Raw genomic sequence first — 26,775 nt, 5'->3', positions numbered from 1 at the left:
GGTGATGCTGGGCCTGAGGACTGCGCCTAAAGAGGATCTGCATTGCTCCACGGCTGAGTTGGTATACGGTCAGCCGCTGAGGGTTCCGGGGGATTTCCTCCCCAATGCATCGGCTCCCTGGTCGGCGTCGGCCCAGCGGGCTTTCCTGCAGGACGCCGCTGAGACCTTTGCTCCGATCCCCACTGCTTGGCACGGAACTCAGATGTCCCAGGTTCCCGTGGAGCTCCGCTCGGCGGAGCATGTGTTTATCCGGCATGACGCGCACAAGGGTCCCCTACAGCCCCTTGGCCCTTGGAGCGTGGGGACAAACACCTTGTGGTCGACGGGGGTGGTAAGGCTGAGCGAGTTTCTGTGGACCGGGTGAAGGCTGCTCACCTGGACTTGGACCAGCCGGTGGTGCTGGCTCGACCTCCGCGACGGGGCCGCCCCCCGGCCTCGGCCCATGTCACAGGATTGGGGCCTGCGGCTCTGGTTCCATTTCTTCCAGCGGTCGCCCCTTCAGAGGTCGCCTACCCGGCTCCCGTTCTTCGGAGTCGGGGTGGTCGGCTTGTTGTTCCTCCCCGCCGCACAGATTTTGTGTATGAGTGAATTCTGGGGGGGCTTGTGTGGTGACACGTGATAGGACATAATTCACCGTGTGTTTGTGTTGCAGCCCGGACCCGTTAGTGAGGGTACCGGGATTAGTTGTCATTCTGGCTAGCATGACATGCAGTAGCAGCAAGTGTACTCACCTTGTCTATTTAAATGTATAATAAAGTGTGGAGTTCCATACTGAACACACCGCCTCCGACTCCCTTTCATCGGCTCTACAATACACAACTTTATAATAAAATGCACACATTTACCTGTTTCTAGACTAAACACAGGTATACGATAAGTAAAAAAAAAATATGAGGTTATCATGAGGTTGTTAACATCGCAATGTATCAGTGGACATTTGCTGGATCTACTTGTAAACAGCGTGTTACCTGACCGACACACAGCGTTGAGACCGGCCAGGTAGAGACCGGTCTCCAGTCAGCACCGATGCAGACTCGCTGTTTGATGGCTTGATAGCCCACTCCCCCTCCACACCGCCGTTGCGGACCCTCTGCGCGAGCGTGCAAAACGGAGGGGTAGTGTGTAGGGGTAGGGGTGTAGGGGGCGGTTTGGGATTGGGCCGACGTATATACAGTGTACTTCCTCAGCGTCCATGTAAAGTTGGCGTCAACCCTCACGGGGTGAAAACAATATTTCCGGTCTCGAAGTTTTCATAATAAAACCGGAAGTATTCCCCTCAGTGTCAAATGATTACACAGTGATATCTGCATTACTCATCTACTAAAAAACATCAGTCTATCCTTGTTAATTACACAATATTGATTGGTTTAAATTGTGTACAATGCTTTTGTGTTTTTAACCTTCGATTCGGAGAAACAAATAGTTTTCTCGGAGTTTAGACACTAGAGTTTCCGAAGACACTACACCAGGGCCGTCCCTCCCTACAGGCCGATCATGCAGACTGCATGGGGCCTCACCTCGCGGCGGGGGCCTCACCTTGCGGAGGGTGCCTCAACTGAGCCGAAAATGCGGCGCACCTATGCGCTTATGCGGCAAAATTAGTGTGGCGTGGCACGGTCTTCGACACTCGAAACAGAGGGCCTCATCATATAACTTTGTGTGGGGCCTCATGTTGGCCAGGGACGGCCCTGCACTACATTACCCAGAATCCTCAGCTATCATTTGGGACTACAACATCCGCTTTGCTTTACAAACCCCGTGATTAATCCTCAAGCTCTGTGATTGGATGTTGGAGTGCCGAGCGTCAACAGCTCTTTGAAATGGAATGTAACGACGGCAGACTATCCAAAACTGGACAAGTGCATGTTTTCAGCCCAGCTTGAAACATGCACTTGTCAAGGTTCAGAGGATAATTATGCAAATATGGCAGTAGCCATCAATCATCTTAATGTAGCAGGATGAGTAGTAAATGCTGTTGTAAGGCATATTCTTCTAAGCCTATTACCGCCAGGGGGGCACCCTATAAAGGGGCAGAGGCTTCTAGCTGGCGGCCTCTTGTTCGTTGGTGCCCAGACCTACCCACTTCCGCTCTTGCCGTGTTTTACTTCCGCCACCGGCGTAGGTATGTTGTAGGAGAATAGCTGGCTTCAGGTAAAGTTCCGCAAATTCTCCATCATACTTACGTGTAGTCACGTTTTGTTTTTGAGCATGAAACTCTCTCGTTTCTGCCTGATCGGTATGTACAGCGATTTGTTCAGTCCATTCACCACACCTTTTCTGAACATTAATATTATACTTGTGTTTATGAATCTAGGGCCAAGCTAAGCCTTTAAAGAACCGCTGCTGCTTTCAGGTCTCTAAAAATATACGATTTGAAAAACTGTACTTGTACTATAATGTGACCCCAAATAAATAAATAATTAAAAAAATAAAAATAAATAACCGCTGCTGTTTTGCTGCACCGAAAAAGACGGGTTTCTGACGCAGGAAGAGTGCTCTCCTGCTGATGTTCAGGTGTATATCAGTATGTAGTGTCTCTACTTTAAAGAGTGCTCTCCTGCTGATGCTCAGATGTGTAACAGTATGTAGTGTCTCTACTTTAAAGAGTCCTCTCCTGCTGATGTTCAGGTGTGTATCAGTATGTAGTGTCTCTACTTTAAAGAGTCCTCTCCTGCTGATGTTCAGGTGTATATCAGTATGTAGTGTCTCTACTTTAAAGAGTCCTCTCCTGCTGATGTTCAGGTGTGGTTTTCAGAGAGGAAACAAAGAGAAAACCAGGCAAAAAAAGGTGTGTGTGTGTGTGTGTGTGTGTGTGTGTGTGTGTGTGTGTGTGTGTGTGTGTGTGTGTGTGTGTGTGTGTGTGTGTGTGTGTGTGTGTGTGTGTGTGTGTGTGTGTGTGTGTGTGTGTGTGTGTGTGTGTGTGTGTGTAACCCGGCTCTATTATAGAACGAAAAAAGCAAAGATCAAGAACTTCAAAGTAAAAGTCTGTAATTATTCAATTTAAAAAAGGAAAAAGTCCCACCATAATAACGAGATGATCCAATCACAGAGCTCCAGTGCTCTGTGATTGGACGAGAGATGATCCAATCACAGAGCTCCAGTGCTCTGTCACTTATTTCATAAAATAGATCACTAACATAGTTGTATATAAAGGAGAAAACATCATACATAAGAACAAAAATATACAATAAATATATTACACTTCCAATAAATTCAATAATTATTTTTATTTTTGCGATACTTTTCAGAATAAACATAAATGCCATTTGAACTCTCATTGTAAACAGTTAATTAGTGGAAAGCTTTAAAAACATGAATTCACATTCCCTCCCTCTCTTTCCCTCCCTCCCCCCTCTGACATCTCCCCTCCCCCTCTGACATCTCTCCGCTGACCTCTCCACCCTGCCTCCCACCTTTCCCCCCTGCCCCAAATGGTCCTGGACTTTAACCCCTCCCCCCACATACACATACACACACAACCTTCCCTCATCCATTACCAGTCACTTTTCTACCCATCTCCGCTACTACTGCACTGAAACTGTGCTTTGAAATGTTTTCTATTTTGCACAAAAAATACTTGCATTAATGTCAATTCATGCTCTGTGGATTGTGTTTTTAAAATATTATATTATTAACCAGCACTTATTAATACTATTACTTAGTTTTATACCCCGTTTATCTTTTTGTATCTTGTTCTATGTGTCACACTGTGGGACTGCGGGAAACGGTATCTGGAGATTTCTGTATGTATAACACATGGAGACATGTTGACAATAAACCTGACTTTGACTTTTTGACATAGTGGCACATTATCAAAACCCACAGAGCAGAAAGGAAGGGGTGTTCTTTTTTTCATGATGACAGAATCTGGGAACGCTTAATGATCCCAAATCCTGTCACAATGCGGGGGAACCCTGAGACACAGGGGAACCCGATACAGTGACATTACATTTCATTAAAATGGACTCCTTATCTTCTCTAATAACTGTTCTAATAACTCAACTGATCTAATAACTGATCTAATAACTGTTCTAATAACTGATCTTCCTCCACAGCCCCCCCCCCCCCGTCCTCCCCCACCTCTTCCTACACAGCTCCCTCCTCCTCCTCCTCCTCCTCCCCCACCTGTCCACCTTTACTGAAGTAGACTATGTACTCTGGGATGTTCGGGCGGCCGCTGACGAAGGCGTTGAACCTCTTCAACAAGGATGGTCTGCTCGTCGTTTTTAAGATCAGAACAGAGCTATGTTCAAACTCATCCACCCACTCCTCCTCCACCTCTTCCTCCACAGCCTCCTCCACAGCCTCCTCCTCCCCCACCTCTTCCTCCACAGCCTCCTCCCCCACCTCTTCCTCCACAGCCTCCTCCACAGCCTCCTCCACAGCCTCCTCCTCCCCCACCTCTTCCTCCACAGCCTCCTCCACAGCCTCCTCCCCCACCTCTTCCTCCACAGCCTCCTCCTCCCCCACCTGTTCCTCCACAGCCTCCTCCACAGCCTCCTCCTCCCCCACCTCTTCCTCCACAGCCCCCTCCTCTTCCTCCTCTTCTTCCTCCTCCCCCTCCTCTTCCTCCTCCACCCCACATCGTAGATTCAGCGTCCGGATCTCCTCTCGCAGGCGGGCGATCTCCAGATCCTTCTCCTCATTCTCCACATGGAGCTTTCTGTTGATCCTCAACAAAGTGACGATCTCCACATCCTTGTCGTCAGCACACAGTTCCTTCAGTTCTCTCAGATCCTGGTTCTCCTTTCTCAAGATGTCCATCTCTGCTTCATGCTTCATCTGCGTCTTCAGGAGATTTCCATATCTCAGGTTCAGGTTCTCCAAGTCATCCCTCAAGATGTTCCGCTCAATCTCCATACAAACATTTACTTCCTCAAAATGTTCCTTCTGTTCTTTAAGATCCTGGTTCTCCTTTAGCAAAGCATCTATCCCTCCATCCTTTACTTCCTCACAAGGTTCTTTAGGTTCTGTGAGATCCTGGTTCTCCTTTTGCAAAGCATCTATCTCTCCATCCTTTACTTCCTCACAAGGTTCTTTAGGTTCTGTGAGATCCTGGTTCTCCTTTAGAAAAGCATCTATCTCTCCATCCTTTACTTCCTCACAAGGTTCTTTAGGTTCTGTGAGATCCTGGTTCTCCTTTAGCAAAGCATCTATCTCTCCATCCTTTACTTCCTCACAAGGTTCTTTAGATTCTGTGAGATCCTGGTTCTCCTTTAGCAAAGCATCTATCTCTCCATCTTTTACTTCCTCATAAGGTTCTTTAGGTTCTGTGAGATCCTGGTTCTCCTCTAGCAAAGCATCTATCTCTCCATCTTTTACTTCCTCATAAGGTTCTTTAGGTTCTGTGAGATCCTGGTTCTCCTTTAGCAAAGCATCTATCTCTCCATCTTTTACTTCCTCATAAGGTTCTTTAGGTTCTGTGAGATCCTGGTTCTCCTTTAGCAAAGCATCTATCTCTCCATCATTTACTTCCTCATAAGGTTCTTTAAGTTCTGTGAGATCCTGGTTCTCCTTTAGCAAAGCATCTATCTCTCCATCTTTTACTTCCTCACAAGGTTCTTTAGGTTCTGTGAGATCCTGGTTCTCCTCTAGCAAAGCATCTATCTCTCCATCCTTTACTTCCTCACAAGGTTCTTTAGGTTCTGTGAGACCCTGGTTCTCCTCTAGCAAAGCATCTATCTCTCCATCCTTTACTTCCTCACAAGGTTCTTTAGGTTCTGTGAGACCCTGGTTCTCCTTTAGCAAAGCATCTATCCCTCCATCCTTTACTTCCTCACAAGGTTCTTTAGGTTCGGTGAGATCCTGGTTCTCCTTTAGTGAAGCTTCTATCTCTCCATCATTTACTTCCTCACAAGGTTCTTTAGGTTCTGTGAGATCCTGGTTCTCCTCGAGCAAAGCATCTATCTCTCCATCCTTGACTTCCTCACAAGGTTCTTTAGGTTCTGTGAGATCCTGGTTCTCCTTTAGCAAAGCATCTATCTCTCCATCATTTACTTCCTCACAAGGTTCTTTAGGTTCTGTGAGATCCTGGTTCTCCTCGAGCAAAGCATCTATCTCTCCATCCTTTACCCATCTCAGGTTCAGGTTCTCCAAGTCATCCCTAAAGATGTTCCGCTCAATCTCCATACAAACATTTACTTCCTCAAAATGTTCCTTCTGTTCTTTAAGATCCTGGTTCTCCTCTAGCAAAGCATCTATCCCTCCATCATTTACTTCCTCACAAGGTTCTTTAGGTTCTGTGAGATCCTGGTTCTCCTTTAGTGAAGCTTCTATATCTCCATCCTTTACTTCCTCAAAAGGTTCTTTAAGTTCAGTGAGTTCCTGGTTCTCCTCTAGCAACGCATCTATCTCTCCATCCTTGACTTCCTCAAAAGGTTCTTTAGGTTCTGTGAGATCCTGGTTCTCCTTTAGCAACGCATCTATTTCTCCATCCTTTACTTCCTCACAAGGTTCTTTAGGTTCTGTGAGATCCTGGTTCTCCTCTAGCAAAGCATCTATCTCTCCATCCTTTACTTCCTCACAAGGTTCTTTAGGTTCTGTGAGGTCCTGGTTCTCCTCGAGCAAAGCATCTATCTCTACATCCTTTACTTCCTCACAAGGTTCTTTAGGTTCTGTGAGGTCCTGGTTCTCCTCGAGCAAAGCATCTATCTCTCCATCCTTTACTTCCTCACAAGGTTCTTTAGGTTCTGTGAGATCCTGGTTCTCCTCGAGCAAAGCATCTATCTCTCCATCCGTGACTTCCTCACAAGGTTCTTTAGGTTCTGTGAGATCCTGGTTCTCCTTTAGCAAAGCGTCTATCTCTCCATCCTTGACTTCCTCACAAGGTTCTTTAGGTTCTGTGAGATCCTGGTTCTCCTCTAGCAAAGCGTCTATCTCTCCATCCTTTACTTCCTCACAAGGTTCTTTAGATTCTGTGAGTTCCTGGTTCTCCTTTAATAAAGCATCTATCTCTCCATCCTTGACTTCCTCACAAGGTTCTTTAGGTTCGGTGAGATCCTGGTTCTCCTTTAGTGAAGCTTCTATATCTCCATCCTTGACTTCCTCACAAGGTTCTTTAGGTTCTGTGAGTTCCTGGTTCTCCTTTAGCAAAGCATCTATCTCTCCATCCTTGACTTCCTCACAAGGTTCTTTAGGTTCGGTGAGATCCTGGTTCTCCTTTAGTGAAGCTTCTATCTCTCCATCCTTGACTTCCTCACAAGGTTCTTTAGGTTCTGTGAGATCCTGGTTCTCCTTTAGCAAAGCATCTATCTCTCCATCCTTGACTTCCTCACAAGGTTCAGTGAGATCCTGGTTCTCCTTTAGCAACGCATCTATTTCTCCATCCTTTACTTCCACACAAGGTTCTTTAGGTTCTGTGAGGTCCTGGTTCTCCTCTAGCAAAGCGTCCATCTCTCTTTTGGTCTTTTGGCACCACTTGAGGAGCTCTAAATATTTCTTGTTCAGCTCCTCATTGGTTAAGACTCTCTTCTCCTCCTCCTTAGAGGCCTGTTCCTGCATCTTCTCCTCCTTCTCCTCCTTCAGGTCTTCCTCCTCCGTCTGAGAGGCCTGGTCCTGCATATTCTCCTCCTTCTTTCTTCTTAAACTCCTCTCCAGCTCCAGCTTCCCGTCCTGAACCTGTTTCTTCAGAAGCTGGATCATAAACTCATGTACTTTGCAGCCCTTTGGTTTCACTGGAGGCTGATCTTTCTTCAGAGGAACATCTGAAGGAACATCTGATGGAATATCTGAAGAACTGACCGCCAGCTGCTCTCTGTTGTCCTCCATCTCTATGAATGAGCTGCTGTTTAGCTAACAGGGGCTAAATGTACTTCTTGGACTTTAAGGTCTAGTGAATTGACTAAGTGTTGTTCACCTGTGAATATGACCTGACTAAACTATACGTGAAAGTATCCTAATGTTTGCTGACCACAAACCCTGTTTCTGCTGCTCATGCTGTGATGACCTGTCTCTCAGATATACCTGTAGACTCTGCAGACTCTCACAGACTCTGTATATTCTCAGAGACCAAAGCCAGTGGTGAGGTCATCATTCTGAAGGTTCCATCTCAGAGACCAAAGCCAGTGATGAGGTCACCAGTCTGAAGGTTCCATTCTAGATAAGGAGTGATTGACAGCAGCTGACCGTGCTGTTGCCTGGCAACGCTGTTTTGTTCAAATCATATTAAGAAATGTAAACATCAATAAAAAATACTTTATTGATCCCTAAACACAGGAAGTTAAAGTACTGAGCCAGGCCCGGTTCTACGGTGGTGCATAGGCATTCAGTGTCTCTCAGTTTAAAGTAGAGACACTACATACTGATATACACCTGAACATCAGCAGGAGAGGACTATATATAGTAGAGACACTACATAGGCCTACTGGTATACACCTGGACATCAGCAGGAGAGGACTATATATAGTAGAGACACTACATAGGCCTACTGGTATACACCTGGACATCAGCAGGACAGGACTCTTTAAACTAGAGGCACTACATACTGATGTACACCTGAACATCAGCAGGAGAGGACTCTTTAAAGTAGAGACACTACATACTGATATACACCTGAACATCAGCAGGAGAGGACTCTTTAAAGTAGAGACACGAGATACTGAAATTAAACGAGCGACCTCCAGAAGTGTTCTTCACTTATTATCATTTAGTTTTCGTGTAGTGATGAAACTGGAGGCAGTTTACAAAGACTCTACAGAGAGATTAAACTCTGCTGTGTGCAGCGATCAGGCAGGACTGCTTTAATTGGCTCGATTCAATCAATTAGCATTTAATTTGGGGAAATCCCTGTGGAGCAGTTTAATCAATCCCTATGACTCTCATGCACTTTAGATTAGTTCTCCAAGCTCTTTTAATAATATTTTGCATACAAAAGGACAAGAAATGGCACAACACACTTTTTCCCATACAAAAGCATTCATAGATTTGTTAAAGCCTCTGTGATTGTTTTAAAATGACTACTACTTAGATATATGAATTACCTCCTAGATAATTATGTATTTACATTTAACACCTGCTTTAATTATTAAAGGGCAGGTTTCTGTCTGCATTTACATTTGTACATATTCCCAGATCATTGACATAATCATCGGGGCAACAAGACACAATTAAAACTGCATGAAACAAGGAGGTCAGGGTGTCTCTCTGCAGGATTACAGAAAAACTACCTGTCAGATATAAATGAAACTTGATGTCAGAGTGTAAGATGAACCAAGGAAGAACACTTTACATTTTGAAGCATATCGGAATAACAGGGAGGATAATACACTTACTTTTTTTTTGTAGCAGGGGCGTTTCCTGGACCTGGAAGAATTTGGGGCTTAGCCCACAGTGGTTGCGCCAGAGATTTTCTTTAGGGGGTGCTGTGGGGTAGCTTGACGTTTCATAGAGGTTGCTCAAACATGTGGGGTTTTCCCATTAAGGTACCAGGCGCTTCAGTGGAACTTTCTACTGCAACACTCCACACGCCCATACACAGTGTACCTGTGGCGGTTACAAGGAAGGCTCGATAATCAGCTCACGGCATATAGGTGTAAGCAAGGGTATAGCGCAAGGGAAACAGAACTGTAAACAGATTTACTTTTTCGTTATGATATTTTACAAATCATTCCCCTTTTAAACTGTATTCTTGTTTTACTGTCATACAGTATTTCATACCTGTTTTTAATTTATTCTCTTAATTTTTTGTACAACAATAATGATCATATGAAGCTGTGCCTCGGAAATAATATTTTGAATAATTCGTGACCAAACCGTTTGAGACCCGCTGAGATAACTTACACTAAAGTTAACTATCTAAACACTGAGAGAGTCCTTGTTTAGCTCACTGAGCCTCTCAGTCTGACAGGAGAGGACTCTCCTCTCCAGCTTGTTGTGGAACAAACAGCTCCTTATGTCCGTTAGTGCAGCTAGCACCAGATGCTAACAACACAGTCCCTGCTGACACCGGTGCTTGCTCTCGCTCGCTTGCTCAATCACACTAGACTAGACCGACAACTTTTTGGTGCTTGAAACAAATCGGATTCTGGAGCTTAGAGGCGGCTCCGCTGCGCTGTGAACAGGAAAAACCGGTGCTTTTCAAGCTCCAGCTCCGAAGCGGCCCTGGAACCGCGTTGGTGTGAAAGGGGTATTAGACTCTCAGGAACCACAGCCTGAAGCAGAGCCACAACCCACTGCTCAGGTGGGACTCCCAGCAGCTTGTAGTGAAGCCTTCCGAGTAAATCGGCAGAACGCCGACACCTCCTCATCTCCACCGCTCCCTTTTACGGGGCGTGGTTTGCAATTCAGAAATTGGAACCTTTTTCTCCCCAGGAAAGTACCTGCTCTCTAGCAGGGACTGAAAAGGGGGTAAAAGTTCTCATGAACTAAGTTCTCTTTTTGGTGTGAATGTAAAATCCCAGGAACTATCGGAACTAAAAGGGAAAAGTACGGGGAAAAGTAGTCCGGTGTGAAAGCGCCTATTATTTTGTAAAAAATCCAACACCTTATATCTCAACATCCTTTAATTTATTGGTTATTTTTTGTACAGTAATGTTGACACTCTCCACATTACTTGATTTCCCCAAAAGATACACAATAAACATTGGTGAAGATGAGTTTGATAGCACTATTTTTATTTTCTATGGTTATATTTTCTATAAGCAAAATAATATCATTATTGTCAATTGTTTTGGACACCAAAAATATAAAATAATGACATGATTTATCTGAAATATCCCACTAAATGCTTCAGCTTTAAGAGAGAATGCTATTATTATATGAGGGATTACCACACTGTGCTTTCTTCTGGGCAACCCGGTATCACGGCAAGACGTGAACATGTGATGATTTACCATGGGAGATGTGAAGATGTCACAATTTCGTCCCTTCAAACGTGACAGTTACACGGTATTGTTAACCCATGTTAACCAGTGGAGAAATAACCGGAAATGCCAAGCAAATGCTACCCCGACGGTCGGTCGTTATTGTCAATATTAATATAATAATGATTTATTTTTTACAGCTATTATACTGAATACATATTTACTGTGAATGTTTGCAAACATGTATGGCATATGGCTGTCTAACAGAAGTTAAATTAATTTCTCACTTATTCTGACAATGTACTTAACCCCAAATAAAAGAACCCAATAAAAAGAGTTGTTAAATAATAGTTAAGTCACGTTGTAATAACAATAACTCATCTCTCTCTCGTTGTCTTTTTGAGATTTGCTAAAAGCCACTGTGTCAAGTGTCCATCTTGGGTTGCCGTCCGGAGTTCTCCATCTCGCACATGCGCAGTACCGATCGGGCAGGGGGACAGATCGGGTATGGCTAGAAAGGATCCGTCTAGTGTAAATATGACGTCACGTTCTCGTTGTAATTGGAGCGGCTCGGAAACACATCTACAGCAGTAACATGATGCAACATACACATTAATGCAGCAGCAATAGTAATAGAGAAACATCAGACATAATAGTAAAACACTGCAAGGGAACATTTTATTGCACCAGGAACTATCTTGGGACTTTTACTGCGACAACGTTGACTTGCCTATGAATAAAAAATAAACCATAGTGTTGGTGATCTACAGTGTTGTCATTCTTCTTTGAACACCAGCAAGACCGCTAACACCCTATTTCAACAATCACACTCCCTGTAATTGACATAATTAATAGATAGTTTAGCTTCTGTTTGAGATTTGGAGGATGTTGAAAACCAACCTCGTCTCCGCGTGTCGTTTGATAAGCTGGGTGAATTCGGGAAAAGGAAGGGATTAAGAAACACCAGAATACAAGTTAAACAATAATCTTGCTTTAATGATATACAGTAACAACCCAAAATACACATACAAACACAAAGACAAAGGAAGTACTTCCTGCTCTCTCCCTGTCCTACCCTCCTGGTCAGCCTGAAGAAAAAGAGGTCGACCCCCGGGAAAACACAGGGTTTCATACTAAAAACACAGGAGGGGGTGTGTGCGGGCTTTCCCCCCGAGGTCATCTTATTGGCAGAGACCAACACATGGCCTGTCGCACCCAATCAGTGCGACACAGCAGCTTGTAGCCAGCACACACACATCTCCTTTATGGACCTTTGTCCCTGAGTCCATCTTCCCGCCTCAGGCTGCCACACACAAGTTAAAAGTATGTTTTAAGATATAGTTGTTATAGTTGGCTAAATATACGTAATACATGTTAATTACTTTCACATCAATAATAACGAGGACCACATTACCTATGCTTTTAAGCAGTATTAGAGATGCTTTTCAAATAGTCAAACTTCACACAGGCCTCATATAGAGAACACACTCATTTGTCCTATAGCCCCTCCATTTGTTTGAGCTATTGTTCACATCTTTACTTCAAATAAAAGGTTTCACATTGTATATTTCCAGCTTCCTTTACACATACTGTTATTATTAATACCAAGTAACCAACCACACACCTCTATTGAAAACAAGTCGATTCCCCTGACAATTGATATGCTGAAACTCCTCGGAATGCGCTCCCTCCCCCACCTCTCTCGTCCCTGTCATAAAAACTGCTTCCATTTCATATAGAGTAATAAAAGATGTTTAAGCTAATTTCTCCACAATGTTTGTAGCCATTTAGTACCCACACATGAAAGAATAAGAACAGAGGTATAGTTGACCAGTAATCATGTAGCACTTATATTTACTTCAATGAAAACACACACACATCTGCTCCAAGCATGTGTAATCGCACACCCTTCTTTTACGAGGGAAACATTCCAGAGTTTCGGCCCTATCTCCAAATAAGGGTGTCCCATGCTCCCATCTCTTCTCAACACACCAGGACTTCACCTCAATATATTGGGGGAGGGAAAAGATACTTTGTCCCTTCAAATTTAACACACATGAACATATATAAGGTGACACCAAAATGAATATACCAGATTTAACTTTCCTACCATACCCCGTTACTTTAATACTTCAAATAATTCAAATAATCCTTCACTTCTCATCATCATTTGCTGTGGCCCACTGATGTTAACGATAGTAACTGAAAGGCTGCCTGCCAAACGTAAACATTCAGCCACGTGACATTCAGCCAAACTCTCGCGAGAATTTTACACAAGACGGATCCTTTCTAGCCATAACCGGACAGATCGGGTATTGAAGTGACAGCTCTGTCCATGCTCTGTCCCCGTTGTTTTCACAAACACCCCCGCCTACACATTTACTGACTCAAACATTTGTATCATCTGTTGTAGACCCCAATAAATAAAATAAAATAAGAACTCATTCTCAAAAAAGATAAATGCCATTCTTAAAATGTATAAACGAACAATAGTTTGATTAATATTGATTAGAGTGCACAATAGAAATAAAATAATTGAGAGAATGTTATGTTATCTATCAAAACCCAGTTAGATTAACATTCATTGGATTGCACACTTTGTTTGTTTGTGTGGATTGTAGCTCATTAACATTTTAATAGCACTTACTGACTGAATGGAAATGACAATAAATGAAAATGTAAAACGAAAAAAGCGATCATGAAAATGTTTCCAACAAATTAATACAATTAATTTTGACCACTTTTTTGTTCAGATATATCACATATTTGTAACTGAATTATACATTAATTGAAACAAAACAAGGTATAAACTGAGGAGTGACTCTCGTGAGTTTCATGTATTTTCTTCATTCCGCTGGGAAACGGCTCTCATGACAAGAAGCATCAGATCAGTGCATGCGCTGCATCGTCCAATCAGTGAGCGATACACAGTAAGGGGGCGGGGCGAGTATCTGAGGATTTCATCGGAGGATGGTCTGGTGGTTCCTCGGTTATCGCTCCTCCATTATCGCTCCTCGCTCCTCCGGCAGAAATAAGAGCCATGGGACGGTACTCAAGATGGCGCAGACAAATCAACTTCTGGTGAGACAGAGGAAATGAAAATAGTCTACCTGAGACGGGGCCACTGGCTTTTATCAATATTACTGACGTGGAAGGTGGGATGTACTGTCATAGTCCTGGGAAGTCCTAGGCACACAGAGCTCCGCTCTCTTTCTTGTAGCTTCAGCATCAATAGATGCCTGTGCTTTAATCATGTCAGCTTCTCTTTGTGCAAAAGAGGCCTGGACACGTGCAGCCTCTGCTTTTGCATGAGATCTAGCTGCCATGGTGTCGACTGAGGACATGCGGCTTGAACGTGAGGTGTTGGAGCATTGTGATCATGTTTCCCAATCATCATTGTTGTCTGCCATCATGTGACTGTAGCTTTGATGACAGAAGAATGCGGTTGTTTCTAGTGGTATCCCATCTTCTGTGGCAAATCCTACAGGTGTGGTGTCTTTTTACTATTCTGCCCTTGCAAGAATACTTTTTGGATTGCAGGCTTGGCAGATAGCTTAACACGGAAATAAACACCCAGGAGACAGCAGCTCAGTTTTGGATGTTTACTGATTAAGTTCCATTTTCATTTCCATTTTGTAAAAAGACATAAAGACCCTAGGACTTGAGCAAGGATTTTGTTGACAGGAAACCCATGTGCTCCATAGACAGTCAGAAACAGGAAACTACGGCAAGCGTTTATGGACAAACAGTGCAAAACCCTTTGCAGGCCCTCTTAAAGGGGCAGCGCAATAGGGCTGACCCTACCTTTGGTTGAGACGGCTCCATGCATCCTTATAGGCTTCCTCATCACTTCTGAAGAAGATGCCATCAAGAATTATCCGGGCTGGACCTCCTACATACTTTCTCAGATAGTGCAGTTTATCAGCTGAAGAAATGTTCCTTTTGTCTATGAGTGATGTGAATGAAGCCTTGCACTCAATGAAATGGATCGGGTCACCAGTGAATACAGCCACCTGGCTCTGGTATTGGGAGCCTGTTCAGAGAAATGCTATCATGGACTGCTTGAGCCAAGTAAGTCACATCTGTCTGTGGAGTTGATGTTGTCACTGCAACATTAGTGGGCTGCTGGATGACAGCTGTATTCACATATTGCTGTGGAAATACATGTTGTTCTCTACGGTCGATATCAGAAGAATAGAGACGTTCCTGCATTACTTCCTGGTCATAGATTACAAGTCTAGTTCGTGCAGCTCTTATATTCTTTTCTGCCTTCAATCTTTCCAACTCACGTCTCTGAGCTTCAAGTTCTCTCCTTTGTTGCTCCTCTAGGAGTTGAATCCTTCCCTTTTAGTTTTTCCTCTTCCAACAGCAATTCATACTCTGCTTCCTTCGCTGCTAACTCTGCTGCAGCGTCTGCCCTTTTGGCTGCTACAATGGAGCACACAGAGTGATGGCTGGAGTTGGAGCGTGGACTTGAGGGTGTGGCTGTGGAACCGTAGATAGAGCGAGCATAGTCTTTGTTAAGCAGCTCACGAAGACGTTGCCTAACTGCTTCGCTGTCAAAACGAAGAACATTCTCCTGCATGGCTTGCATGCGGAGTGTTCATGACGAAATTACATTGCTTCTCAGCTAAGAATGTGTTAAGACGGTTAACATCCAGTTGCTTAAGAGCTTGAGTTAGCTCATTTTGGCTCCCATAAAGTTAGTTCCTTGGTCAGATCTTATCTGACGCACTGCTCCTCTTATGGCAATAAAGCAACGCAGGCCAATAATGAAGCTATCTGCGGACAGGTCGTCCAACATTTCAATGCGAATGGCTCGACAGCAGAGACATGTGAAGAGTGGGCCGTATCCAGTGGCGGCTGGTGGAAAATATTTTTGGTGGGCCATGGAAATGGTGACAAAACCATACTAGGGCATTTAAAATCAGGAGACTAAATACGAACATTGTGTGTGTGTGTGTGTGTGTGTGTGTGTGTGTGTGTGTGTGTGTGTGTGTGTGTGTGTGTGTGTGTGTGTGTGTGTGTGTGTGTGTGTGTGTGTGTGTGTGACCCGGCTCTATTATAGAACGAAAAAAGCAAAGATCAAGAACTTCAAAGTAAAAGTCTGTAATTATTCAATTTAAAAAAGGAAAAAGTCCCACCATAATAACGAGATGATCCAATCACAGAGCTCCAGTGCTCTGTGATTGGACGAGAGATGATCCAATCACAGAGCTCCAGTGCTCTGTCACATTTGTTGCAATAGTAATTTATGCTAACTACATTACTACTTGTCGTACAACATTTGAATCATCAGTTCTTCCTCACTTTCCTCAATTGATCATATTTGCTTTCTTAAAATAATTATATTGTGGTCATTGTTAAAACATTTCTGCTATTATTATGAGTATTATTATCTGTATAATGCGCTTTCTGCCGTCATTAGGAGTTAGAAATGTAATGGCTATGTCGTAGATTAGATTAGAACCTTCATTATCCTAAACTGCTGGGACATTTCCCTATAGCCAATACCTTTTATATTTTCTACTCTTCACTTACTTGTCAGCATAGGTCGGCATTGATGTACAGAGCCGACAGAAGACCTTGTTTATATTGGCATCATATTGAGAGGTGCAGTGATGCGTCATAAAACCAGGAAGTAAGCCGCTGGTTCCCTCGACAAAAAAGCAATGGGACTTCTCCACAGGGTTTTGGAAAATAGCTGGAAATAAAGTCTGTGGAAAACGAACCTGTTTGATAAATGCAGGTTTTGTTCAGCCGTATAATCTCCACATGTCTACCCTACTTTTATAATTTTCGAATCATAAATCTAATCGATAGATTATAAAAGGGTTTTAGGACTTGTCACTGCACCATAGAAGCCAACTCCATCGATCAAGCTGGCTGAAACGTTCTCTCCCTCTTCTTCTCATACTCCCTGTCACTCTCCTTTAACTCCTCCGGTGACTTTCTTTTATTTGAAGATTGTTTTTTGCCCGGCGCTTGGCCGGTTACCGCTGGTATTAAAAACATTTTTGGCGAATGGTTAGGTGGCGCGATAGTCTGTAGTGAAGGAGCGCGCTCCCGCTCATGGGAGCCTGCTCGCGCTGCGCTCCGCAGCAAACAGCTGTTTGCTTTTCACCCAACAATGACAAGCGACTCACGAAACGCTATGTTGTAGCGTTGATAAACGAAACAATTTAACTAAATTGATAGTCAAAATACCAATACCACAGGAAACATTTTTTTTTTAAACAATATTTTTAGTGGCCCGAGCGGGCAAGTGGAAAGTACGTTATGCTGGCCCGGGGTGTCTAAATAGTGCTTCCGGGCCAGCGGGCCAATTATAATGTCGAGCCCTGGCTGGGGTAGTATGTGTTTATAGGTCCTGCCCTCTGGAGCATACATATAAGACTAACATCCCTGACAATATATCTCAATAGTCATCTTTTCTGGTGTAAATGCCTTTTTAATAATAACATTTTTGAATGGAACATTCTCAACACGAATGCATCAATCCAAATAAATATAACTTAAATATGTGGGAAAATACTGTATTTGAAATGTATAATTGAAATGAGATGTTAGCTTTTTGTTTTGATATATATATATATATATATTGTATTCCAGTCTCCCTTCAGATATGTTAAGTGGCATGTAATTCAACACAATGCTGCTCACCTCCTTCAAAGTGAAATTAAAAACCTCTGCATTTTCTATATAGATATTAACATTACTTAATGTCAGCTTTGTAAAAAAAAAAACATAAAAAATATTATTTACAATGGACTACGCTTAGCTAACAGACTAATTTCCACCACTCATGGACCACACTCACCTTTTCTCTTGAAATACTGGGTGACATAATGTCTTCCTTTAGTCCCTCTCTCTTTTCTTTCTCTCCTTTCTTTTCTTTTTGAAAGCCTGACTTTGTGAGTCATTGAGACATGGTGTTGTACCCTTAAAAAGGGAAATAGTGAGTGAGAGAAGTGAAGACATACAATCACACAGCTCCCGCCTTCACTCGTCTGAATCGAGCCGTCTTTAAAATGAAGCTTGTACATTTACAATGAATACACTCAAATTTCAGGACTAATAATTATGACTAAATTCTCCTTTATCTTTAGCTCTTTAACAGTGGTAAAAAACATATGTATGGACATGTGAATGCAACAGTGCCTAGCTTAGCTGCTAATAACATGACAAACGGTCAGATTCAGCGGTACCACAAGGTATACAGCAGCTAGCTTCAATGACCACAAAGTTAGCCAGAGTTAGCAAGAACCTTCAAACAATACGACAAAGTGCAAAATACACACTTTCCTCTCACAACGAACCACGGTGATGTAATACAGATGACATATATAACATGGGTTGATAGATGTATAGTGCTTTGTATACTGTAATTACCTTAAAAGGGGAAATAGTGAGTGGGAGAAGTGAAGACATACAATCACGCAGCTCCCGCCTTCGCTCGTCTGAATCGAGTGAGGAAGAGCGCAGTGATCCCTCCCACTGGAACCCCAAGGCATTACCAACAGATTAACGCACAATCAGCCCATACAGTAGGATACATCTATCTCTCAGAATAGACTAGTCTTGTCTGTCGCAATGGCACACACGTAAGTATTAGCATCCCTGCTCACATGCTAGAAAGTGCCGTTAGGAGGCGGAGGCGGGACCAAACCATTACATGTAAATAGAGGGGGGTGTACAGAGGCTTTGGATAATTAACTTTTGGAAGAAAATAAGTTAAATGAATTGTAAGTTTAGTGAGTACATTATCAATATAACGTTATATTAATGTTAATTATTGATGAATGATGAAAGGTTACTTAAACATTTTTTTATTAATGTTCTAAAATTGTTTGGACCCCGTGGTGAGGGTGTTTGGGGTGGCCAATAGGGTGGCCAGGATTCAGCTGGGGGTGGCCATGGCCACTCCCAGTCACCCCCAAGCTCCGCCACTGCTTATAGGGGGACAGTGTTGCTGAGCCTGAAGATGGATATGTTGGTCCTGGCACCAGGGGGAGGGACAACTGATTTAGTATGAATAGCTGACAAACATGTACCTGCATTTAATGTCAGCTAAAAGAGGAGTGAAATGAAAAACCTCTGAATTTTCTGTGAAGATATTAACAGTAGCCTACTTAATGTCAGCTTAGTCACATGCTTTCACTCTGCTAGAAAAGTGCTGCGTTTGGAGGCAGGAGTCTTAGGACCAAACCATTACATGTAAATAGAGGGGGGCGTACAGAGGCTTTGGATAATTAACTTTTGGAAGAAAATAAGTTAAATGAATCGTAAGTTTAGTGAGTAGCCTACTACGCAATATAACGTTATATTAATGTTAATTATTTATGAAAGGGTACTTACATTTTTTTTCTTAATGTTCTAAACATTTTGGGGCCCCCTGCTAGTCATGGGCCCTTAGAATCGTCCTAACCTTTCACCCCCTTACGGCGCCCCTGCCTGTAACACTCTCCAAACTACGACGTCGCCGTGACGTCTGACATTGTCGTGACGTCGCCGGTATTCTACTTCAACCCATTCAAAATTGATGGAGGCGTTGGCGCACGTTGATACGTTAGTTCTCCGCTCAGTCAGCTTAGTTATCTGTTCTTTGCCACTAATCACACCTCATACCAGCATGGTAAATCCTCACATGTTCACGTCTTGCCTTGATACCGGGTTGGTTTAGTCTATCTTTTGAAGAATGTTGATTATTCTCTCTGAACTAGCTAAATCTGGGGCACAGTTCTTCAGAATTGATTGTTGCATCTCAACCGTGTGGTCAGATCGTGGCCCGTGACATGTCTTGTGAATTCTCTGGCCGAAGCTCCAAATAAACCGTCAGTGTTTGCCATCAAAGCTCAAGCTCTCCTCGTGTCTCTCTGAGTCCCGACTCCAATTGCTTCAGAAGTTTCCCGCACAGTCATGACAACTATGCAGTTTCTTTATTGGCTGCAGTGTTCATTGGCTTCAATATCATATTTGTCCAGTGTAGGATTAATATTTGGTTTGCTTTGGGGGGACAATGCTTCACATGATGCCAGAAAGGAAACAAAATTAAATAGAATAGGTCGACTAAAATCCTATAAAAAAGAGGTGTATTAATACAATGCTGCATTGATTTGGAGTCACATTGTGGTACAGTAGATAGGCTACATAGATTGGTAAAATGATAAATCAAAAAAGCACAGCACTGGCTCAGTGAACTATAGAAACTAAGCTTTCTTTAAATAGCCTTTCCACAAGCTTCCTGTTTGTTATTTTAGCAGAATACCTTGTGGCAGTGACTCTTTCTTGAAAAGTCAACCAGCTGTCTTTTAATATAGATCTATAACATCTGTCATTAACTGTGTTGTGGTGTGATCCCAGCATTAGATGGGTTAATGTGTGTTTGAGTCAGTTGGTGTGTTCTTCTTTGAACACCAGATGGAGCTGTGTACTCACTTGTTCTCATGATGCCCAGAACTTAAAACTGCTGACTCTTAATGAGCTAGTTTGGCAGTACATTACATATCATGAGATTTTTATCTATGAACATTTTTAATGTCTTACAGGTTTTTTCGATGACGCCAAGAGTGACTTCCAACAAGTATTGAAGATGAATCCAGATTTTGAAGATGCCAAAGTGAGCCTGAAACAGACACTTCTGGACCAGCAGCACAAGATGGACAGGGGATACTGACAACTCCATAAACTATAGAATTTACCTTTTTATAATTCCTGAAATCTGTTGGCTTGAAGAAAAAAATCGGTCAAGTTTTTTCAAATTATTTACAATAATGTACAGCTATCGTATAGAAAATTAGAATCGTATTTGATCTGAACATGAACCATTTGATTAAAGATATCAGAATTAAGATTAACCTTAAAGTAAACACAAACCACATAAAAAATAACCTACACAAATAACAGAAACAATGAAAATAAAACTATTGCTGCAAAAACATTCAGTTAGAACCTATGAAACCAAGTAGAAATCCCACAGGGATGGGTGCAACATTTTGATATGGTTTTTGTTAAGCAGAGCATTGATTATTCCTTCTTCTTTACTGACACAACGCTCTTCCAGTTGGAACATATTGTTATGGCCTGTACATATATCATTGCATAATTGGACAGAGCAGACTAATCGACCCGGGTGAAACGATAAGCTCTGGTTTTACTGTCTGTAATAAATGTTAGTGCATCATCTTGCAAGGAGGTTTGAGAATATGCACAAACAATAATCAAATGTTAGATTACAGTCATAATAAAGAGGCTCAAAGGAAAAATCCACAAAAGCATATGTGGTTTTAAGGAAAAGTGGAATTTATTATTAATTGTGGATTATTTTGTTGCTTCTTGAAATATAAAAATGTAATATGTATAATATCAAATACAAATCTACTTTTGCTGAACAATAAATACTTTTTTTACACTACTGAAGAATGTGTGTTTTTCCTTTCCATACATATGTTTTTAAAATATGTTCTTAATAAACTAGGCATACATCAGCTCACCCTGTGTGTGTGTGTGTGTTTGTGTGTGTGTGTGTGTGTGTGTGTGTGTGTGTGTGTGTGTGTGTGTGTGTGTGTGTGTGTGTGTGTGTGTGTGTGTGTGTGTGTGTGTGTGTGTGCGTGCGTGCGTGCGTGTGTGTGTGGAGAATCCTTAACAAGCCTCACCTGTGCTTTGTCGTTAAGTGGAATATAAAGCAGCTGCTGATGTCTCAGTTAATCATCCAGTCCCCTTCCTTTTAGACTTGTGTTTTTGTTGGAAGGTGTGCTGGACATTTGCCAAGCTCTGATACTGACTGTATTCTTGTAGTTTTGGGTTTTGCTGCTTACAAACTGCACCATGCTGAGGCTTGGGAGCATGTAAGTTACATTTCTTGTAGATTTCTTTCTATGTGTATACTTAATTGTCTCAAAATGATGTGTTTTATGTGTTCAAGCTTGTTATGGATGGCAGCAGCTATCATCTTGGGTCAAGCCAGGCCTAATGTGAAGCTAAATTCACAATCAAGTAAGCTTCAATTCTCATGAAGTCATTTTATACAGCATATTAAGTCGGTTTACATTCTCCTCACAAGCCTTTTCTTTTAACAGGCAGTGGGTTAAGGTCTGACTGTGCAGCAAATGTAATGAGACTGTCGTTGGACAAGGCTTTAGCAGTGGGAAACCAGCTTGAGGTGGAGGCTATCAGTAAGTACTTACACTGCTAATAATGAGCTGATTGGTTCATCACTGAGGAAAGGGCTCCCTGACAAAGCTTATTCTCTCCCCTCAGATGGCACCAAGAACATTTTGTTGACACCTAGCATGGCTGCTCAGTGTGGATACAGCATGGAGTCTGACTCGTGGGGTAATACCAGAATCTACACCTCCCTGATGGGCTGCTTTGTGGACAACAAGGTTTGTTTTGAGCTAAAGTGGTTTAGCAGCATTCAATGTCATTTTCTACCAAATTTTAGTTGGGGCCACATGTGCTAATTCTGTCTCGAGTGACTGAATTAATGGCTCAACAAGCACATGGTTACTCCCATTTTTGTGTTTCCCTAAATTTAATTTTTTACCCTTAAAAGACACGAAGTACATTTCCCTTTTTTGTTTGGTACATCCCTAAAATGTTAACACTGCTCCACTCAAAACTGTATTCATCTGCTAGGTACTTTCTTGACTCATTTGTTGCATACACAAATATCCATTTAGACTTCAAATGTGTCCCTGAAGGCAAGGATATTACATTTTTCAATGACAAAAAAGCTGTAACCAAAGAATATTAGGGATTTTCTCTTAATTTGTTTTATATTTATAGGATGATGCTACATTTAACGTTGGCTTGAGACTCCAGATGTACGGCGAGAATCCATCAGACGTGGTCAGTCATGACGTGTATCAGACTTGCAGCTACACTCGCTGGGCCTCCAGGGAGATCCTCTGCGACAGGAACTACATGGAAGTAGGTCATCTTTACATTGATGATTCCACTGTCTTGTGTGTATGGAAACGAATGCTAAAACCACCATTTCATTTTTTAGGTTTCGCACCACATGGCTAACCTTGACGCTGAAGCTAAGGGTCAGACTCGGGATGGTAAAGACGACAAGCTCAACGCCAATCCTGAAGTATGTTGAATTAAACTGTTCAGATACTACAGTTTAATTCCTCCCTACACCAATGAGGATTTAATTATTATTTGTTCTTTCCTGTAGGCCTCTGGTGCATCACAAGGTATCTGGAAGATGACGTTTTACACCCCAGAACCAGTGGCCATGGTGCTGCAAGAGGCTGAACAAGCCGGCTACGCTGCCAAAACTACCTCTAGTCGTCTGGTTATGCGAAGCCCGTACAATACAGCAGAGACTTATTCAGAGGATGTAAGCAACACACTCCTATACAGTGTTTCTTTCCTTTCCCTCCTTGTCAATTATATTAAACCTCTCCTCTCTTTAGGTGGCTGGAATCCCCATGGAAGTTTTCAGGGTGAGCGCCTACTACATGGCACCACAGGGTCTGAATGTAGTGAACTTGGCAGCTGCTTGTCCCAAAGGTGAGTCCTGAGCAACATATTGCCTTCACAGTAAGCTTAATAGTTGCACAGTTAACCTCAACAGCTCCATTTTGTCATTAACAGGTGGCGTCCTCTTCACCGAGGATATGATCTCTTGGCACGTACCTCGCCGTGTGACTCCTCTGTTGGAAGGCAGCATTACAGTCTCAGAAATGCACATGGGCATCAACGGGCAGAGGCTTGATAGATCTCAGATGGTCGCACGGGGGTACACACTGAGCACCACAGACTTCCACATCGTCGTCGAGATCCCAGTGGGCTCGCCTGATGGTTACTACAAGGTTGGGGGAAATCTCTAGAGGAGAAACGCAAGAGTCATTAGTGCATTTGCATGTTTTATTGAAAAGCCATGAATTATTGCAGAGCCATGCCCCAGATGACCAGTACCACATCACCTACTTCGTGGAGCCCATGCTAGAGGTACTGTGGAGGGCAGATGACACCCAAGATGATACCAGATACAAGGTTTTGTTCCCCATCATGACCCCTCTGATGCCTCAACCTCCCCAAGTCCAGGATGGTAAGAGTATGAAAAAAAATGTGGCAACAAAAAAGAGCTAAATTGGCTTAACATTTGAACTCGTGCTTGCTCGGATATATCCTAAAGACTGCTAAACCCATTAAATAAAGTCTTCAGTTTTTGCAAAATGGTGTATTTGGACGGCATTTGAAGCCAAGTACAAAATCCACTTTTGTTTACAAAGAGCACTTTTAAATAGCACTCAAGCCAACTACTCAATGTTTCTCTATCAATGTTGAGGCTGGTTTAGAATTTGTAAACCTGCCACTTTCTGTTCCTCAGACACTGTCCCAGAGACTCGGGTGTTCAGCGTTCTCTTGGGAACCTTCCTCCATGACGTTGAGCTGAGGAACATCACCTTCTCCTTCGGGGTCCTCACTGTTGAGGAGAGCAATGCCAAAGGCTTCACAGTCCAGGAACACAGCTTGGCTAATGGCGCCAAGAGCTTCTCTCTTCAAGTGCCCTTTGATGCCGATGTTGTCTTAAAACATGTATGTGACATTATAGATTCAAAATATCACTTTGTACCAGCATATATTCAGTGTTGCTGAGCTTTTATTTCATTTGTTGCAGAATCCTGAGCGCATGGTTACATCCTACTTCCTCCCTCTGATCTTTGGGTTGATCATCCTGCCTGAAGAAACTCCTTTTGCTCTCCCGGTCGACTTGCAGGCCTCACTGCAGGATGTTGGTGAGATCATATTGAATTTGCTTTTGACAATATCTTTATCATAAGCAAACATACTGGAGTAAAAGCTACACAATCAGATGGATAATTCATGTTTTGCTGCTTTAGTGCTACCCATCATGGCTGGCACCTGTGACCAGAACCAGTTTCACATCAGCGTGAAGTTCGGGAGTCACGGCTCTAATTTCAAGGCTATCGTTGGACCTCGAGAGCTGACGGCTGAAATGGCTGAAGACTACAATTTCTATGAGAACGGCACACACCTTAGCCTCATTCTGCCATACACTGCCAAGGACGCTGTTTTCGAGGTATGTCAAAACTACAACATCCCACCATAGATCGTCTGCATTGGCCAACTTTACTTTCTTTTCCACAGCTGCTCACTGCAGAATCAGTCAAATCCAGAATTGACCTGCTTCTGTTGGATCGTACAAACGACTGGGTGCTTGCTGATCTCTATCTGGCTTGCTACTTCCCCTTAAAAGCAACTGGTAAGATGTGACATCTAAGTATATTTGCTGCTTTAATTGATGGATTTTTGTTGCTTTACACATTGCCTGCTTCTTCCTCCAGAGTGCCACCCCAATGGCACAATGACCGCTGTGGCCGTAAAGGTTGAATCTACTCGTAATCTGGAGCCAAGTCAGCTGACGCTAAAGGACCAGTCCTGCACACCACAGTTCAGCGACGATCGCTTTGCATATTTCTCCTTCAGTGTGGATACCTGTGGAACCACCAGAACGGTGAGTGTGAATCACATTTAAATATCAAAAGGGCTTTTTGTCAAATGTTAATGCGTTTTTGTTAAATAGTTCTTTGACAACTACATGATGTATGAAAATGAGATCCGCCTGTCTTACAACAACGCCAAAGGAGCAGCCAACACATCACCAGTTGATCCTGATTATAGGTAAAATATTTGATTCTGTATAATTGGAGATGGAACACCTTCAATATATGCGTTTATATATTTTATTTTTCCCCTAATAGGCAAACCATTTCCTGCTTCTATGTGGTCAATGAGACTCGGACTGTTGCCTTCAGCGCTAAACCAAGAACCTTTGAGCCCGCTGCAGAGATCGGCGCCGGGCAGCTGATGGTGCAGATGAGGCTAGCCCAAGGCATGGTGGAATTTTACAACATCTTGTTCATGCATACAAAACACTGTAAATGTCCAGGCCTCCTTTCTCTAACGGGACTCTTCTCCTGCAGATCCATCCTACGAGCTCTTCTACCAAGCAGAGGATTATCCAGTGGTGAAATATCTGCGGCAGCCTCTGTATTTTGAGGTGGAGCTGATGCATTCTGCCGACCCGCACTTGGAACTCATTGCTGAGAACTGTTGGGCAACCCTTTATGAAGATCGGACATCTCTGCCAAGCTGGGACATCATTGTGGACAGGTAATGTTGTGCAAAACTAACTACTACATGTTCTCGACTGAGACCTTTGGCCAGAAGTGAGTTGTGTAAACACTGTCTTAATGATCCACTAAAAAGCATTCTAATTTCATTTAATGGCAGCTTTATTTTAACTTTCAAATTCCTTCACTAGCTGTGAGAATCGCGATGACAGCTATGCCACAGTTTTCCATCCCGTTGTGAGTGACTCCAGAGTTTTAGTCCCGTCCCACATCAAGCGCTTCTCTGTAAAGATGTTCACTTTCACTAAAGATGACGAGGTTCTGAAAGACCAGGTAAGACTTGTAAATCCAAATCAGGAGTCTTTTGGCCACTGCTGCATGTAGCCCTGTGTAATAAATCATCCTGTCTGTCCACAGATCTATGTCCACTGTGATGCAGTGATTTGTGACACGAGCAGCCAGGCAGATGGTTCCTGCAGAGGCCAGTGTGTGCATCCTCCAGGTCAGAGCTACTCAAGACCTGCAGGTGTAAAAAGGGGTAAGTGATCGAGTCTGATCAAATGTAGTCGATCTGGATGTGCAGCTGGTAATCTTTACTTGTTTTGCAGAGCGAAGAAGCACCGACTCAACACGCCGAAAGCAGATCTCCTCTGGGGCAATTATTCTGTCTAACCTCTGAATATTTTCTGAAGTGTTTACATTTTGTCGTTTGCACCTTATGTATATTTATTCATTGTTTGGCTCCAGGACCAGGGGAACAGTTTTATCTATGAATGTACTGCCTTTTATATTGATGGATGACGATAACGACTCACGTATTTTGAAAAATAAACGAATACAAAAAAATAAAAGCCACATTTATT

General features: G+C 42.9%; 1 protein-coding gene across 1 annotated transcript; it reads left to right on the top strand.

Moving 5' to 3' along the window:
• Positions 1 to 21,489: 21,489 nt before the first annotated feature.
• LOC307014312 (uncharacterized protein) lies at positions 21,490 to 26,775 on the top strand. Its single transcript, XM_079642185.1, has 21 exons — positions 21,490 to 21,646; positions 21,724 to 21,794; positions 21,878 to 21,973; positions 22,059 to 22,183; positions 22,587 to 22,730; positions 22,810 to 22,896; positions 22,984 to 23,148; positions 23,225 to 23,321; positions 23,406 to 23,623; positions 23,706 to 23,862; positions 24,145 to 24,353; positions 24,436 to 24,553; positions 24,659 to 24,858; positions 24,927 to 25,041; positions 25,124 to 25,293; positions 25,363 to 25,460; positions 25,541 to 25,671; positions 25,763 to 25,952; positions 26,104 to 26,245; positions 26,330 to 26,450; positions 26,521 to 26,775. The coding sequence occupies exons 1-21, from the start codon at positions 21,627 to 21,629 to the stop codon at positions 26,589 to 26,591; spliced, it is 2,745 nt and encodes a 914-aa protein (XP_079498311.1). The 5' UTR covers positions 21,490 to 21,626; the 3' UTR covers positions 26,592 to 26,775.

This window comes from Notothenia rossii, assembly GCF_949606895.1.
Source record: "Notothenia rossii genome assembly, chromosome: 8".
Lineage (NCBI taxonomy): Eukaryota > Metazoa > Chordata > Actinopteri > Perciformes > Nototheniidae > Notothenia > Notothenia rossii.
This window is presented reverse-complemented; position numbering and strand designations above follow the sequence as displayed.